Source organism: Diceros bicornis, chromosome 12 (assembly GCF_020826845.1).
Source record: "Diceros bicornis minor isolate mBicDic1 chromosome 12, mDicBic1.mat.cur, whole genome shotgun sequence".
Classification (NCBI taxonomy): Eukaryota; Metazoa; Chordata; class Mammalia; order Perissodactyla; family Rhinocerotidae; genus Diceros; species Diceros bicornis.
The window spans coordinates 70,251,312-70,269,639 of record NC_080751.1 but is presented as its reverse complement, the minus strand read 5'-3'; the positions used below and the strand labels follow the sequence as shown (position 1 = coordinate 70,269,639).

The window sequence follows — 18,328 nt, the reverse complement described above, 5'->3', positions numbered from 1 at the left end:
GAAAACGGAACACTTGCTTTTAAATTACAAGTTAGTCTTCTCAAATATTTAGTAAATTTTTTTTGTGCTTTGGGTATAACTGTTCCAAGAGTAGTAAGAGGCCTGCATCTGAATCCTGGCTCCAGTACTTTTGATTTATGTGATCTTGGGTGAAATAAATTACTTAAAAGTTCCAGAAAAAGCAAGCAAACAAGCAAGTCTGTAAATCTGGTAAGAAGGACAGAAAATGGGATAGCAGGGAAGGGTACTCTTTGATATAGAGTAGTCAGGGAAGACCCTGATAAGCAGTCTTAAGGAAGGGAGAAAGTAAGCCATGAGGATATCTAGGGGAAGAAGTACAGAATTTCAGGCCTCATCCAGACCTCCTGAATCAGCATCTGCATTTTAACAGAGTTCCTAGGTGTTTCCTCTACACACTAAAGTTTGAGAAGCACTCCTCGAGAGGAGAAATGGCTGGGACCAGGTGATAGGATTCTAGAGAAACTTTGGGTAGAGCCAACAGAATTTCCTGATGGATTGGATATGGGGTGTGAGAGAAAGAGGGGAGTCATCAAGGATGACTTAAGGTTTTTGGCCTGAGCAACTGGCAGGAAGGAGCTGCCATCAACTGAAACGACAGGTGAAGCAGGAAGAGCAGTGGTTCAGTTTTGGATGTGTGAAGTTTGAGACAGCTGTGAGACAAGCAAGAGGAAATGTCAGATACTCAGATACACACGTCTTCAGTTCAGGAGAGAGGTCCAGGGGGGAGATATAGGTTTGGAAGCTGTCAGTTTACATTATAATCATCAAATCTAAAATGCCATTATCTGTAGGATGCACTATTATTTTAAATGCCCCCAAGGAAGAAAATCATACTGCAAATTAAATTATGACATACCACTAATTGTAAGATATGTCCTGATTTCAGGGATGTTAAAATTTAGGGAGGGGGGAGTGCATTTCAGAATTGAAAACAATGTAGTAGATAGTATGTAAAACCACAAGACCAGATGACATCACTGAGGAGTGAAGAGAGAGAAGGACCAAGAACTGAGCTCTGGGTCACTTTAGGGTTAAGATGTCTGGGATAAAAGAGGAACCAGCCAAGAAGTATGAGGAACAACTGGTGAAGTAGATGAAAGCCAAGAAAGTGAGGAGGCATTCTGGAAATGAAGGAACAAAATGTTTCAGGAAGAGAGGAATGATCAACTGTGAGAAATTATGCTGCCTAATCAGGAAGGAAGAAGGCTAAAAATTGAGTGGAGCAGTGGGATGAAAAATTTGATTGGGATGGGATATAAGATAGACTGAGAGGAGAGAAATCAGAGACAGCAAGTTTGGACAAATCTTTCAAGGCATTTTGCTGCAAAAAAGTTCAAAGAAATTGTGTTGTAGCTGGAGTCAAGGGAATTTTTTTTTTTTTTTTGAGAAAGCTTAGCCCTGAGCTAACATCTGTTGCCAATCCTCCTCTTTTTGCTGAGGAACGTTGGCCCTGGGCTAACATCCCTGCCCATCTTCCTCTACTTTATATGAGACGCCACCACAGCATGGCTTGACAAGCAGTGCGTCGGTCCGCGCCCAGGATCCGCACCTGCAAACCCTGGGCTGCTGAAGTGGATTGTGCGCACTTAACCGCTGTGCCACTGGGTCGGTCCCAAGGGAAGTTTTCTTTTAAGTGGGATAAATGATAGCATATTTGTGTAGTGATAGGAATGACACAGGATAGAGAAGAAATTATCAGTGGAGAGAGAGAGCAGAAGTGAGTGACAGTCTTTGAGTAGAGAGGAGGGTGAGATCAAGTGCACAAAGGGAGAAACTGGCTTTAGATGGGAGCTTGGATAGACCACCAGAAGAATCAGCAGAGGGCAGAGTATGTGGTAGACTTGCTCTGGCAGATGGTTGCCTGCGAGAACCTGTGGAAGTTTTCTTCTCATTGCTTCACTGTTCTCAATGAGTCCATGCTTATCAGTCAGCTTTATGGTGTATCTTGCCTCTCACGTGCTTGCCTATAGGAAGGGGATGTGCTTGACAGAGCACACAAGCATCTTATTCCATTCCCTGATTTTTTTTGCTTTCTTCTCTTGTGAGTGTCCTTAACGTGAGTCTTATATCCTTATAATAAGATCAAGTTTCTTGGCCTGCATGGCTGAGAGCATCGCTTTTTGACTGTGATCAGTTCCCCCAAGGTAATGTCAGCTAATGAGGCCTTACAGTAGCCAGCCAGCTGACCTTTCTTAGGGACACTCTGACCACCATTTCAACCATACGTGTGTGAAAAATTAAACAATGATTTGAGATAGTATATCCTTATCAATTACATGTTATACACAGTAAGTGCCACAGGAGTTCAAGGAAATGAGAAGTCACTGAAGAACAGTCGGTTGGAAAGATGGCATGACAGAGTAATAATGAGTTGGAGAGAAGGACAAGAAAGGACAGCCCAGGCAGGAAAAATAGAATTAGCAAAGATGCAAAGCAGAAATTCCCCAGGTAGGCTCGGTAAGAAGCAGCCAGCAGTGTACATGGAGTCATTATTGACACTTGATGTTTTTGTTGGTGTACATACTAGAGCTACAAGAGAGATGTTAGTTACAGGGAGAGGGAGGCCTGATGCATCTGCTGGTAGCTGGTTTCGTTGCTCACCCTTGTCTGTTTCCCTTCTCTGAGAAGCATTGCCGGGAGTGGCCGGGGAGCGCATTGCAGAAGTAAAGGTCTTTCAGTCTTAGAGACTTGGCAGACGGTTGCAGTTCTCTAGAGTGGTTTCTTTACAGTGTTTGTAATGGTCAGGAATTGTTTAAGTTCATGGAAATTAATTGCATTTTAAATTCCTATGCAATAATTTTATTTATATTATTTTGCAAATAGGTATTAGAAGATAATCCAAGTCATTCAGACTGGGACAGTGAGCCTGAGCTGCTCAGTGACTTGAGCTGTCCTTCTTTTGTTGAAAGTGGAGCCGAGTCTCAGCCTGATGTGCACACTCAAAAACCTTTCCCCATCATCAAAGCATCTCAATCAGGTAAAAATGAGAATCACACTACCTTGAATTTTAAAGCTGGTAATGCATCTTAAAAATAATTTAGTCCAATGTCTTCATATTCCAAGGAAAGGAACTTGGCCTAGCAAGAAGAATGACTTGCTGAATCATATGACTAGGAGAAAGGTAAATCAAATGAAGTCTTAGTGCAATTTCTAAAAAGGTACCTTGTCTCCACACTAGTATTTTTGTGTGGTTTTTTAATTTTTTAAAGGGAGCTAAACAGTAAGTGGATACGGAAAGAAGGAGGCTAGCTCAGTAAAGATCGTATATATGTGTGGGCTCAGGATTTTCAAGAAAAATTGCAGCAGAGAAATGATAGAACTCAGCCATATGGTAAGATGGACAAGAGTCAAAGATATGCCCAATTTCTAAGCACAGACTAAAGCAAGCTGAATAAAATTTACCATAGTGTGTGTGTGTGTGTGTGTGTGTGTGTGTGTGTATGTGTCTGCATCTTTTTTGCTGATTTAATTCCATGATTTAAAATAAATGAGGAGTATATCTAAGGTTACAGATATAGACCTTCTCCCCAAAGCATTTATTCATAATTTTAGTTGTTTCCACACTACATTTTTAAAAAAAAAAAACGTGGTGGGAAACAGACCTCAAAGAACTGACCAGGCTTTTATTATACATTACTAGAATCGTAATGTGTGCTAATAGAGTTCTTTGGGAGACAGCTTCCAAACCCTCTGGTGTTAGGGGTTGTTGAAATATGGGTTAAGTGTGTTATATAAAATTTTCAACACAACATTTTTTGTATGGACTGCTTCTTTGCAAACCCCTTGCCCTCCAAAGATTAAAAATTCTTTTTATCAGCATATCTGCATTTCTTGCCAAACTGCACAGTGACACAGATATCAGATAAGTTGCTTTCAGTGTCCAAAGAAATAAAGAAGTTAGAACCATAGAATCTTCGGGCAGCAATGAATCTCTGGAGTTTTCTTCTCCCTGCTCTCAGGCAAGCCTGAACTCAAATGGTCCTAGAGGACTGTGACTCCAAAACCATCCAAGCCTTTTAAAACATCATGATTGTTTACCTATGTTAAGGGTTTTTGTTTGTGTGTGTGTTTTTTAGTAAATAATGAGCCTCAGAGCTTTATTTTAGTGTTTACATTAAAAGTAACTATTAATACAACTCTTTTTTTTTTTTTTGTGAGGAAGATCAGCCCTGAGCTAACATCCAATGCCAATCCTCCTCTTGTTTGCTGGGGAAGATTGGCCCTGGGCTAACATCCGTGCCCACCTTCCTCTACTTTATATGGGACGTCGCCACAGCATGGCCTGACAAGCGGTGCTTCGGTGCATGCCCGGGATCCAAACCTGCGAACCCCCAGGCTGCCTAAGCGGAGTGCGCACACTTAGCTGCTGCGTCACCGGGCCAACCCCCGTAATAATACAACTCTTATTACAAAACTATAAAATGCAGATATTCACAAAGAAAATAAAATTCCCAGTTATTCCCAGTACCACCTAGAAATAACCATTATTGCTGTAGTAGATCATTCTAGAAAGTTTTTTATTCATGTATATAGAGAGAGAAAGGGAAAGAGTTTTATTTTTGTTTTTGCAAAAATGTGAACTGTTTCTTCATTCTTTAAATTTTTGTTTGTTTGTTTGCTTTTTGTTTTTTTGTGAGGAAGATCAGGAATTCTCCTCTTTTTGCTGCGGAAGACTGGCCCTGGGCTAATATCCATGCCTATCTTCCTCCACTTTATATGGGACGCCGCCACAACATGGCTTGCCAAGCGGTGTGTCAGTAAGCGGCCGTGATCAGAACCGGCGAACCCCCGGCCGCTGCAGCGGAGCGCACGTACTTAGCCACTTGCGCCACTGAGCCGGCCCCTTCATTCTTTAAATTTTTAAATCAAAATTCTACGTGCATGTAATTCAAATAGATTTATAAGACTTGTTATAAAAAAATTGTAAAAATAAATTGTAGTCCACCGTCCCCTGCAAATGTCCTATTCCCAAGAGGCATTCATTTTCAGCTCTTTTGCAACCTCCATCTCTCTATATCATATGCTTCTAGTACTGCATCTTGATTTCTGGTTTTCCACATTAGCTGTTCAGTTCCTACCATGGAGGGTGAACTCTTACCTTTTTCACACATTCCTCACTGTCCCTTGTCCCCACGTAGCCACCAGCACACAACTATGCATTTTCTCTGTCTTCCCAATATAATTATAATTTTTTACTAGATCAATATTTAATGCTTAAATTATTATAAATATATAAATGCTGTTTAGAACTGAGCCACGTAGCTTAATCTGATTACTCTTTATATATCCTTTGGTTTTCCCAGTATTGATAATTATCCTATTTACTTTCCTATTTATTTATTACTAATCTATAATTTAGTACTATTGGATCTCCACACTTCCAGTTCTGAAAATCTCTCAATTCCTTAGACATTCTATCAATTTCATCTTCCGGAAGAAGTCTTTCTGGAGCTTCTGACCTGCTGCTATCTAGAATGATTTATCTCTACACGTGGGTCCCAGCTGTCTTTGGGATCTCTTTACCACTATCCTGAGGAGTCTATCACTTCTCTTTTGTTAAATACCTTATTTCCTTGATCCCATTTCATCTTTCCTGGTTTACTCCCTCATTTTTGTGGAGCATCTTTTCTTATTTTGCTGTGGATATTAAAGTTATTTCCTGTCTGATTTGATTGTTTTGTCCTCTGCTTTTTATATTAGAGGCTTTCTTCAAATGTTTAATGAGCCTAAGATGGCTAGTCCTGTTTAAAAATGGAGACTAAAAAGTTGATTGAAAGCTATGTACCCTTGTCAGCTCTGTTGTGTATGAGAGGGTGATCTAGCTGGGTTATTTTCTTTTTAATTTTATTTATTTATTTATTTTTTTCCCCCAAAGCCCCAGTAGATAGTTGTATGTCATAGCTGCACAGCCTTCTAGTTGCTGTATGTGGGACGCGGCCTCAGCATGGCCGGTGAAGCGGTGCGTCGGTGCGCACCCGGGATCCGAACCCAGGGCTGCCAGCAGCGCAGCACCTGCACCTAACTGCTAAGCCACGGGGCCGGCCCCTAGCTGGGTTATTTTCTTAGCGAACCTCCAGTATTATCATCTTTAAATCTTTTCCCCCCAAATTGATCAGATTTTCCAGAGAAATCTCTGAATCTTTTATTTGGAGGGTGTAATCCTAGCTGTTCTGGAAACTGGGTAGGAAGAAGGCCCGAGGGCAGTGGGGGATTGTCTCAATACTCAATATGTAAACTTTCACTTAATCCTCTTGTTTTCAGTAAGGAACCCCTACTGTCAAATGTGTGTCTGATTGACATGCCCTATGCTAGAGACTGTTTTACTCTTTCTAAATGAGAAATTTCCAATTTTCTGCCAAGATTGGGGACGGGAAGTCATTTGGCTGCATGAAGTTAGGGTAGGAATCTGAGTGTCTTAACTGCTTCTTAATCAGACTTTCAAGCAGTTCTCCTCGTGTTAACCCTGCCTTTACCCAATTTCCCGGGGTACCTGTTTAACCAATTCCTGAGCCTTCTTTAGGGGTCCCCAGGGGAAAATTAGATTGGTTTTTGACTTTTCCTACCGCTGGCTTTGAATCCAGCTTTCTCAGGACTGCTAAGGCAATAATTGCCTATCCATATGCTTTCTAGCTATTAAGATTTTATTGCTGTTGTCTCCTTTTCCATCTATTTATTCTTGAGTTTATATCTTTTAAAAATTCCTTTATAATTGTAGTGGGACAGAGCAGAGGCTAATATGTGTTTTCAATCTGTCATCTTGACTGGAAGTTCCTACATGTTGTCTTATATATATGTATTTTTTTAACATAATAGTTTATGGAAATCTATGTCCTTATATATTCTTTTAAAACAGTAGTCCTCAAACTTTAGCATCCATCAGAATCACCTGGAGGGCTTGTTAGAGTACAGATTGGTAAGTGCAATAATTTGCTTCTCAGGTGGTGCTAATACAGCTGGTCCAGGGACTATACTTTGAGAACTTTGCTAGCACCTGTTCTGGGCACTGAGGACACAGTGGTGAGCAAGACTGTCTGCCTTCAAGGTGCTTAGATTGTAGTGAGAGGAGCTGGACAATAAATGCACACATAAAAAAGAAAAGTTCAGTTATTGATAAATGCTGTGAAGAAAAGATTTACAGGCTTTGGAAAAAGGGATTTTGAGGAATAATTTGGAGAGTTTTTGTCCAAGAAAGCTTGGATCTGTCAGGGTTATTCCTAGTCCTGCTTTCTATCTGCCCTCACTTCTGGCTTTAAACACCACCTATATCCTGATGACTCTAAAATTCCCATCTCTAGCCTAGCCTCCCCTCTGAACTATAAATTTTATTATTCAACTGTCTACTCAACATTTCCATTTGTATATTTAATAAAATCTTACACTTAACACGTGCAATTCTGATATCTTGATTTTTCTCATCAAACCTGCTCTTTTGTCATCTTTCTTGACGAAGTAAATGGCATCTTCATTCTTGTTGCTCAGGCCAAAAACTTTGGAATCATACTTCTCTTTTTCTCTCATGCTTCATATCCAGTCTATCAGCAAATCCTTTTGACTCTGCCTTCAGAATATGTCCAGAATCCAGCCCCTCTCCCTGTAGTGCTGCCACTCTAGTCCCAGTGCCCATCATCCCTCTCTGGGAACAGTGGTCTCCTGTGTCCGCTCTTGCCATCCTAGGACTCTATCCTTCATACAGCAGCCAGAGTGACCATTTTAGAAACATAAATGAGATCATGTTGCTCCTCTGTTTAAAACTCTGCAGAAACTTCTTATCATATTTAGAATAAAATTCAATGTACAGATCATGACCTACAAAGCCCTACGTAATATAGTTTCTTATTCTCTCTCCTATGTCATCTCCTACCATTTTCGCTTCACCTATGATGCTCTCGCACACTGGCTTTCCTACTGTTCCTTCAAGTTCAGTCCTGCTGATGCACTTGATGTTCTTTCTGAGATCCTCAGGACTTACACTCTGAATTCATTCTGGTCTCTGCTCAGATAGCACCTTCCCAAAGAGGCTTCTCTGACCATCCATATAAAATAGCACATGTCTCTTCCCTTCCCATCACTTTACCCCTACATTGCTATTTTTCTATGTAGCACTTACCATGCTGTCAATTGTAATTTTGTTTGTTTGTTTATTGACTGTCTCCCATTACTAGAATGTAAGTTCCAAGAGAGATGACACACTGTTCACTGTCAGTTCCCCAGACCTAGAACAGTGGCATAAAGAATGGGATGAGTAAGTGTCCAATGAGTGAGGATAAAATAATGCCCTGTAGAGGATGCCTGGAGAGTGGGAGTGGGAGGAACTGCCCTAGCTAGTGTTTTGGAGAGCCTCTCAGAGAAGGAGGCATGTGAATTGAGGCCTGGGTCAAAGGAGTTAAACATTTTTTGCTTTCCTTTGTAATTGTTTATCCTTTTATTTATTTGAAAAATTGTTCTTGTTCGCTATAAAATAATTCAAGCAGGTTAAATCCCTCTTTAGAATCCTGGCCCATCCCACTTGCACAAAGAACCAACAATTACCTTTTTGGCCGATTTCCTCTAAACCGTCATTGCTCTTTATTGCCAAATTGCTCTTTGTAAACAGTATGTCAATTTTAACCGGATTTGAAGACATTTAAAACACCTCTTTGGGTTTTTTGTTGTTTTTCTTCTTTTGTTGTCCAAAATAGTTACTTACACTTTTAAAAATATCCATTTATCCCCTAAGAAACGGCATCCATCTGTTCTGGATCTCTTGATGGAGTCGAGTATTCACTACGAAAGGAGAAAGGAATTGTAAAGATGACTGTACCAAGAACACTTGCTTTCTGCTATCTGTCATTACTTTGGCAGAGAGAGACAATTACTCTTTCAGATCTTTTGAGGTAAGCTGGGCCTCTTGTATGATGATCTCTTTGCTGATTATCTGTGTCAACTAGGGGACAACCTTTGGATATTTTGAATTTTACAAAGAGGCTCAAATTGAGGAAGGGACTGAAAAGATTGGGTAGCCTGCGTTCTACTTCTGAAATGTAATCCTCCCTGGACTAGTAATTTATCTTCTTGGTTTCCTTATTTGTATAGTGGAAATAATAGTATTTACCTTACACAGGGTGTTGGAAAATTAATTATCTAATGTGAGTAAAATGCTTTGAAGATGAAAAATGATGTATAAGCACCTGAGTAGTAGTATAAGTATTTTTCATTTCTAAGAGAGAAGATGAACAGATGGCCTTTACATTGGCAAATGGTTATTAGTAGTTACACAAAAGCATACACTAGTGTTAAGAACTAAAATATAGGTTGTCTGTGTTTGTAAGGTAAAATTGAAAACAAAACTTTTGGAAGAAGCTATTATGTAGATAGTCAGCATATACATTTTCAAGATAATCTACAGCATTTTATAGTTAATGAGTAAATTATGGCATTGTGTGTAAGAATTTCTTGTTAAGTAGAAGATGTGCCAAAATCATTAATATGTTGATTTTTCCCTTGCTTTATATGTGTTCTTAATAATAACATTTGGATTTAATCAGTGTGTTGACTGGTTTTAAGAGCACAGATTTATAACCAGATTCCTGGCTTCAAATTCTGGCTCTGCCACTTGTATGTTATGTGACGTTGTGTAAGTTATTTAATTTCTCTCTGCCTCTGTTTCCTCATTGGTAAAATGGAGCTAATAATAATGTCTACCTCATAGGGTTGTAACTACTTTCAATAATTAGTACTACATGAAAAGCACTTAGAACAGTGCTTGGCACGTAATAAAAACTCAATGCTAGTTATTATTGTTTTTTGCTTCATCGTCATCATCATCATTATTGGCACTAGGCGCTTTGATTAAATAAAATGCCTCTAGTAAATAATGATAGTGCCTTTGAATTTGGCTACATCAACCAAATAACATGGCTTTTCTCAGATGTCATTAATTCTGCATGCAGATAGTCCGTGATTCAGTGAATTTTACTGTTAAGTTAAAAACCTCATCTTGCTCTGTCTGCCCTCATTGGGTGATCTCATCTTCTCCCAAGACTTTAATTACCATCTATATGATGATGACTCCCAAATTTATATCTCCAGCCCGGACTTGTCTACTGAGGGCCAGACCCATATACTCATATATACAGCTGCCTGCTGGATACTACTTGGTGTCTTTATGGTATCTCAAAATCAGCATGACTAAAAGAGGTTCATCTTTCTCTTTATCCAGCTCCTTCTCCAGTGGTTTCTTTCTTCGTAAATACCATGTACTCTGTTGCGTCCTATCCAGAAACCTAAGAATCATCCTTGACTCTTTCCTTTCGCTACATATACAATTAGTCATTATGTCCTATCAATTATACTTCCAAAATAACTCTCAAAACCATTTTTCTCCCCATTCCTCTGTCTCTATCTTGGATAACTTAGCAACCTCCCAAGTGAGCCCTGTGCCTGTAGTCTTCTGCCACTACTATTCATTTTCCTCCTGATAACCAGAGGGATTGTACAGAAACAGCAATCTAATCATATCATTAGAGCTGGATAAAGGGGCTAGCCATCCTACCCAGGGCAGTCTGTAAGGGGGTAAAAAACTCTCCTAGAAATCTAGCAAGAAGGGGAAAATAATATTTACCCAAAATTCTTCTCAAGGAGAGTATTATATGTGGTTAGAAGGATGGGGATAAGATCATACACCTTTGTCTGTCTGTCTGTCTCTTTCCCTTCCTCCCTCTTGCCTCTCCTGCCTGCAAGGGGAATTCTAAAGTGCCTCAAGGAGATTGGATCGAGTTTTCTGGAGGGCTTTTATTTTGCTCTGTGGGACATACAAATTTGGGAACTAAGCTTAATTGCTTGGAGTGATAGGAGAAGAGACTGTCACCACTGATCCTCTTACTCTGTTTTTCTTGGAGAAAGAGTTCTAAGTCACAGGTTCTCAAAGTGTGGCCCCCGGACCTGCAGCATCAGCATCACCTGGGAACTTGTTAGAAATGCAAATTCTTGGACCCATTCTAACCTTCTAAATCAGAAAGTCTGGGGGTAGGGCCGGGTAGTCTCCGTTTTAATAAGCCCTCCAGGGCGTTCTTATGGATGCTAAAGTTTGAGAACTACTGCCAAATTTTGAAAAAATATTTAAAGAACATTGATTTGAAGGGCAGATACATTGTTAGCCTGGCCACAATACCCATATATCTTATACTGATCCGGCATGTCACTCCCCTGTTTAAATCCTTTAGCAGTGTCTATAGTTCTTAGGTTAAATTCATAATCCTTAAAGTAGTGTTTAAAGGACCCTGCCTTCCCACCAATAACAACAATAATAAATAAAAATAGCCAACATAAATATTTATTGAACATTGACTATGTGCAGGTGTTGTTCTAGAGGCTAGACTCTTGAGATACAGTTGTGAACCATGTAGATCAAGTCCCTGCTCTCATGAAGTTCTAGACTAGAGGAGGAAACAGATGGGCAAATACATAATAAATAAATAAAAAATAGTCAGACAGTAAAGTGCTGTGCTGAAGATTGAAATAAGATGATGTGATAGAGAATGACTAGGTGGCTACTCTAGATTGGTTATTAGGGAAGTCCTCACTGAAAAGGTGGAATTTAAGCTGCACTTTGAATGAAAATAGAGCCTGCAGGTGAATATCAGAAATGCTAGCATTCCAGGTAGAGGGAGGTTGCTAGTGCCAAGTCCTAAAGCAAGAGCAAACTCTGTGTGATCAAGGAGCAGAGGCAGCTATTGTGATGGGAGTAAGAGAATTTGAAGGAGAAGTAGGAGGATGAGGGCCGGGAGATAATAAGTGGGGGCCAGATATAGGTCTTTATAAGTCAAGTTAGGAGTTCAGATTTTTTTTTTAAATTGAGGTATAATTCATATACAATAAAATTCACCATTTTAAAATTTACAATTCAGTGGTTTTCAGTATATTTACAAGGTTGTGCAATCATCACCTCTATTTATTTCCAGGGTATATTCACAATTCCAAAAGGAAACCCATACTCTAGGAGTTTGGCTTTTAAGTGTGATAGTGAGCCCCTGGAAGATTTTAGCATGGAGACATGATCCGATCATTCAGGCAGCTATGAGGAAAATGGATTCTACGTAGGCAATGGTGGAAGCAGGGAGACCAGGTGGTCTTTTGCTATACTTCAGGCAAGAGATAGTGGCTTGGATTACAGTGGGATAGGAGGTGATGAATGGGTTCAGGATATGTTTTGCAGGTAGACACGACTTAACTCTAATGCACTGCTTCTTAAATCATCTGCGATGAAGAACCAATTGGTTAGATTTCCAGTCTGTCACAGATTAAAATTTTTGAAAAGTACAATAAAAGTATAGAGATAGTGTTTTTAGGGACACGGCTAGAGTATTGGTCTGTTGGTCAGGAGGAGCATATGGGATACTTTTAGTCTGTGGCAGTTCCTCTGTCAACTTCCTGGGTTGATCCAGAGACTCATCTCTTAATACCTAACAAGGGAATAGATTGTTCAGAACTTTCGTTCTGTAGCTATCTTTTGGAAAAGTGTATATTTTTCTAAAAGGAAATTCAAATTTAAAAAGAAAAAAAAAACTGGAAAGAGGTTAAGAGCAACCTATTTATAAATGGTGAAAATTGTCAAAACCCCAGATGCTCAAGACCTGCTCTGTGCAGAGGTTTCTGCTTCCCTTGACAAGTTTCTCATTCCTCCCTCTGCTCCCACAGCACAGTGTGTGTGCCTCTGTGCGGGCACCGGGGCAGTGTCTGCAGTGACGCCTCTGCAGGCCATCTGTCTGACCTGCTAGGGTCATGGTGGGAACTCTTCATGTATTCTTCATTTCTGAACTCCTCACCCCTCACACAGTACTAGCATATATATATTATCACATGGGAGTAATGACTAAATAAATTATCAATATGTTAACATCATGGAATACTAGATAGTTATAAAAAATGATAAGCATGCAGTATATCCTGTATATAAAATAATATTAAACCAAAAATGTAGTTCCAAAATAATATGAATACTGATTGGTATGCACAAATATTTTTATATAAATTAAAGAAATTAATGAAAACCTAGGTGGGGGTGGTTTTCTCTGTAGGGTTGCTTTAAAGAACTCTGTTTTATAATTAAACTTCATAAAACACCATTTTTACATAAAATTCTTTAATTCTTAACTTTCAGTAGACTAAAAAGTTAAGGAAATCACATTTTTAATTTGAAATTAAAGTTGAATCAATATTGTTCTTTAACTGCTAGAAAGCTGAAAGCCAGATGTCAGCCGACCTCTAGCAACAACAAAGACTTTAAGGCAAAACATACTAACTTATACTAGCTTATTTCTGTCTTATCTTATTTTCCTTAACAGTTTTCTTATTTTAAAAATCTAATACATAGGTATGCATATATATATATGGCACAGGTTGCAATACCCCCATTCCTCATTCTCTATTCTTCCCTACTTTATTTTTCTCCTTACCATTTTTTCCTACCTAACATACTGTAGATTTCATTTATTTGTTTTGTCAACTTTCTCTTTTCACTAGAATGTAAACTCCTTGGGAACAAGAATATTTTCCTGTTTTGTTCACTGCTGTATCCCCACATGCTAGAATAGTGCTGGGCATATAGTACTCAATAAATTTCTGTTGAATTAATAAATGAATTGTAAATAAATATGTGTGTGTATTTATTTATACACATGTGCTATTTTCTTCAAACTCAATAATTTACTCAAAATATTTGATCAGCTACGCTGTACTGGACATTGGGATGGAGTGGTAAGCAAATGGGCAGGGTCCCTTCCCTTAATTGTTCTTCCAGAGACAAGCATCTACCACACACTGTTATAGGTACTGGGGACAGAAGGGTAGTCAAGGGAGGTGTTCTAACAAAGAAAACAGGGATAGAGGAAGGTCTCCTGGAAGAAGGGATCTAAAAGATGAGGGAGAGCTAGTCATGTGAGGAGAGCTAGGGATAGGAGTGCCATGTCTGCAAGCCTGGTGATGAACTGACAAATAAGATACACACTTCTTAGAAAAATATTTCATCTTTTTAGTGAGAAACTTAGAGATCATTTGATAATTGACTAAATGTTTTCTCCACACATAGGTACAGAGAACAATAGATATTTTCAGATTTATCATTCTTCAAAATATGCGGGAGACAGAAACTCAGAAGCTCAACTGATTCTTACCTTGTCTTCGAAATATAACATTTTCAACTCTTTCATTTACTTTGCTAAATCATATCTCTTATTGAAACTTTCTTTTTAAAAATATAGATTTGTTGAAGAGGACCATATTCCTTACATAAATGCTTTTCAGTATTTTCCAGAAGAGATGAAATTATATGGGCGTGACAAAGGAATCTTTGCTATAGAGGTAAGTTATTTTCTTTTTACTTTGTAGTCACTAATAAGACACAAGAGTAGTATGGTGATTTATATTCCTTGCCTGACTTATTATATATTTGGTGTTGGAGTTTTTAAAAATGTCATCTAGTTTTTGTTCTATCCAAATGTGGAACATTAGTCATAATTTAATGAAAAGTAGAATTATAATTTTTTGTTTTCCTTATGTGGCTTCTTCTAATCCTTTAGGTTAGCCTCAAAATATAGCTATAGTGTAAGGTATATGCATTGTAAATTAGTATAGTGTTGAGACTAAACTTAAGAAGTTTAATATAGAGACCTTTAGGTAATTTCAAATTTTCTAAAAAGTATTTTTTTGTTGTTATTTGCACACTATGTTGCCTTGTTTCAAGAGGCACTATTTTTAAGTCCTCTCTTGTGTTAGTCGTTTTCTAGATCTGTTTTCAGATGTCTCCAATGGAAAGGCTTCTGTCCTTCAGTTATGAGTCTTTATCACTGTTTATAGTAGTCAAAGCTTATCTTCCCTTTGTTCCTCATCATAAGGTTTTCAGTATACTAAATATTAATATTAAATGTTATCCTCCATTTGCCCACTTAAGAAATTACTTTCATAGGCCTTCCTAACCTTCATGACCTTCATAATGTTTGTGGTTTAATTCAAGACATTTGTGATCCTTACTAAATCCTGCATTACAGTATGGTTCACTATTATCCCAGTTTTACATATGAGCAAACACTTCAGAAAGGTGGAATGATTTGCCAAACTCATGCAGTTGGTAGTCGCAGCTTTGGAGCTATAGTACTTTAGGCCTTTTCCTCGTTGTATCATCGTTTGCTCTGTTTGCCTGCTACTCTGCCTTCCTCACTTACCCTAGTTCTTCAGAACACTTAAGTGGGTGCTAGGAAAATATAATGAGTTTATTACACCATACTTTTATAAAGTCTAATTTTTACACATTGAGCCAGAAGGAAATGGAAGACTGAAAATACTGATAAATAAGCTTGCAACATACCATAACATTTTACATCTGAGGTTATTAGCAGCATTTTGCATTGAATTAGAATATTGGTCACTATGAGTGATTTGTAGAGAGCATTAAATTTTTAAGCCAGAAGTGGCTCCGCTCTCAGAACACCTTGTGTGGGAGCAGTTCCCATAGATTTAGAGAGCAGAAAGCAAGCTTGGAGGTGGATTCCCAGTGCTGCTTCCTCATAGTCGCCTTTTATTTCATACCGGGAGAGAGAAGACAAATTCCCAGCGCTTGCCCTTGCAGTGGTGCACATCCACGGACAGCGCAAGGAAGGAGAGTATAGCTGCAGCTCCCACTTGACCTGGAAAAAACAAAAAAGAAATAGTAGTAGTGCTAGTGCTTATTATGTATCAGACCCTGTTTTAAATACTTGGTAAACTCACTTATTGTTCATACTAACCCTATGAAGTATGTATTATTATTAATACCCCTGTTATACAAATGAGGAAACTGAGACACAAAGAGATTAGATAACTTGCCTGGTACTCTTACTCTGAATGCAGTCCAGCATGGCCAAGGCAGCCTTAGTTTAGAGGGAGACAAAAGAGCCGGACCATACCAAGCAATGAGGACTGGATGAGGGGCAGGGCAGGGAGCAGCGGGGGCAGGAAGTGGGAGTAGGTTATTGAGGCAAAAAAAGGGACTCCAGACTGGTTACCAAAACCAAGAAGTAGCTCTGTGGCAGAGATGGCAACCAGAACCAGAAGGTAGGGGATAGAGGTTCAACTAGAGGGTGGTTCAGGCAAGTAGTGACAGTGGGGTAGCATGTACATGTGTCCTAGCTTGTGTCCTTGAAGTTGGGTAAAATCTGGGAAGTAAATACTGAAATTTAAGATGCCCCTACCACCTCAGGAGCTGTGTTCACCTCTAGGAGAAGAATAACACAAGTTCTTAGTTTCAGAACTAGCCTGGACTCAGGGTTGACTGGTTTTTCATCTCTTTTAATGGCATCCTGTACTCAGTGACACAAGTCCAGACCTCCTGGGCATGCCTTGGACAATACTGATGCTACCCCGAAACTGTCACATAGAAGGAGTTTTTAAAAAATAATTGATTTGAAAATCTGTGTAATTTATTAGTAATTTTAGATTTAACAGCTAAAAAATTATTTAGGGCAAGTCCTCTGAGCCTTGTTTAAATGTTCTGCTGAAAGGAAAAGACGGTTGGTTCAATAAGTCTAGATGTGGGTGTCTTTATATTTGTTCAGTTTTCCTAGAGGGACCAATGGAACTGAGTTATTTTTGCATTATTTACCAGCTTAGTCTTGGCTAGTAAAAATTCTCTCTCTCTTTCCTCTCTCCTCCCCTTCTTCCCTTCCCTCTTCTCTTCCCCTTCTTCTCTTCCCTCTTTCCTTCTCTCTCTCCTCTCAATCTCCAGTATATTCTATATCATACATCCTAACTGAGGGTTTTAAGCTGATTTCTCAGAGCCATTAGCTATTCAAGTTATATTGATAATGTTTACTTGGTTGATGTTATTTATGCTTTTTGCTGGTGCCTAAAATTATTACTTAGTTGTCTTTAACTCTTGAACCAGATTGTAAGCTTCTCAGGAATAGATGCCAGAATATTTTGTATAGAATCATGGAATATTAAACCCAGAGGGAAAGTTAGAGATCACTTTCCTTATTTTTCCAATAAGGAAACAAACCTAAGAAGAAACGTGACTTGGGAATAAATATACCTCTGCTTCATTAGAGTTCTAATGAGGATTATTGGAGATAATATATTCAAAATGCAGCAATATTGCAGACATTCAGATGGTGATAGGCTCCCTTCCTGTCCCGGGATGGAAAAGCTTTACCTCTAAGGTGGGGATTAAGGGGGTAATCAAGCTGCTCGGAGAAAAAAGTGTATCATTTTTAGAACATAAAATTTTCATTTTAAAAGTCTATTAAAAAAACAAAACAACAAAAAAAAACCTTTGGATGTGCCCATTCCTAAGTTTTCCAAAGTAGTTTCCAGGAAATCCATGGATGTGACTCTTGATTTTCATTATAGTATTTTATAATTTTGGTTACCATAAACTCAGCTTCTTGCAAAGGATTTTGCTTTCTGAGCTGAGCTGATATGCTTGGGATTGGTATCTAACCAGTAATTTCCTTTTGAATTAAGAAGTTTGGCTTCACTTTATATATACTCACATAGACACTCAAATTTCATTCTATAAAAATAATTATTTTAAAAAATTTATTCTCTGGGTCCTTTCAAATATTAATAGAATAGATCCCATTATTGCCACGTGTTTAAATGACTGCAAGAGCGGCATATAATGCACAAAGTCAAGAGACTGTTACTATAATAGCCAGTGTGGGTCACATTTCCCGGAAGCCTTGCTTAAGCCTTTAGTTAAGATTTGCACTGCCTTCTTATGGGCAGTGTGGTAAGAATTGCCTACAACCATTATAGCCACTCTTATTTCTGGTGTTGATTCAGGGTTCAGCCTGAAATTTTATGTTCTCTCTGCCTCTCTAAAGTTTTTACAATTTGAGACTTAAGTTTTGTGAATTAAAAGGTGAAGTGAGTTATTTTATGTTTACTTGCTTGTTTTATTTTTGCTCTGAAACCATTCAAATATAATTTTTACTCATCCTATCAATTACTATGATTGCAACTTTTTCTTTGACGTTCTGTCAGTTTTTGCTTCAAGTATTTTGGAGCTCTGGTACTAGATACGTAACCTCTAGATATTTTTTCTTGATGGGTTGACTCCATTATCATTTCATAATGTCCTTTTTTTACCTTGTTGATATTTCTTGTTTTGACATCTACCTTATTTGATATTATTGTAGCTGCTCCAACTTTTTTTTAAATTAATGTGTGGACAACATATCTTTTTCCAATCTTTTATTTTTTTAACTCATCTGTGTATTTAAAGTGGGTTTCTGGTAGACAGTATGTAGTTAAGTCTTGATTTTTTTTATCAAGTCTAATAATCTCTGCCTTTTAA

The 18,328-nt window shown here is 38.4% G+C and overlaps 1 protein-coding gene across 4 annotated transcripts in view; it reads left to right on the top strand.

Annotated features, from left to right (window-relative positions):
* Positions 1-18,328, top strand: part of TAF1B (TATA-box binding protein associated factor, RNA polymerase I subunit B) — a 71,426-nt gene that overhangs the window by 12,604 nt on the left and 40,494 nt on the right. For all 4 annotated transcript variants that reach the window (XM_058551818.1, XM_058551820.1, XM_058551819.1 and 1 more), the window contains 3 exons: positions 2,845-2,998; positions 8,738-8,894; positions 14,259-14,358. In XM_058551818.1, coding sequence (XP_058407801.1) covers positions 2,845-2,998; positions 8,738-8,894; positions 14,259-14,358 — 411 coding nt within the window. The remainder of the gene's footprint in view (positions 1-2,844; positions 2,999-8,737; positions 8,895-14,258; positions 14,359-18,328) is intronic.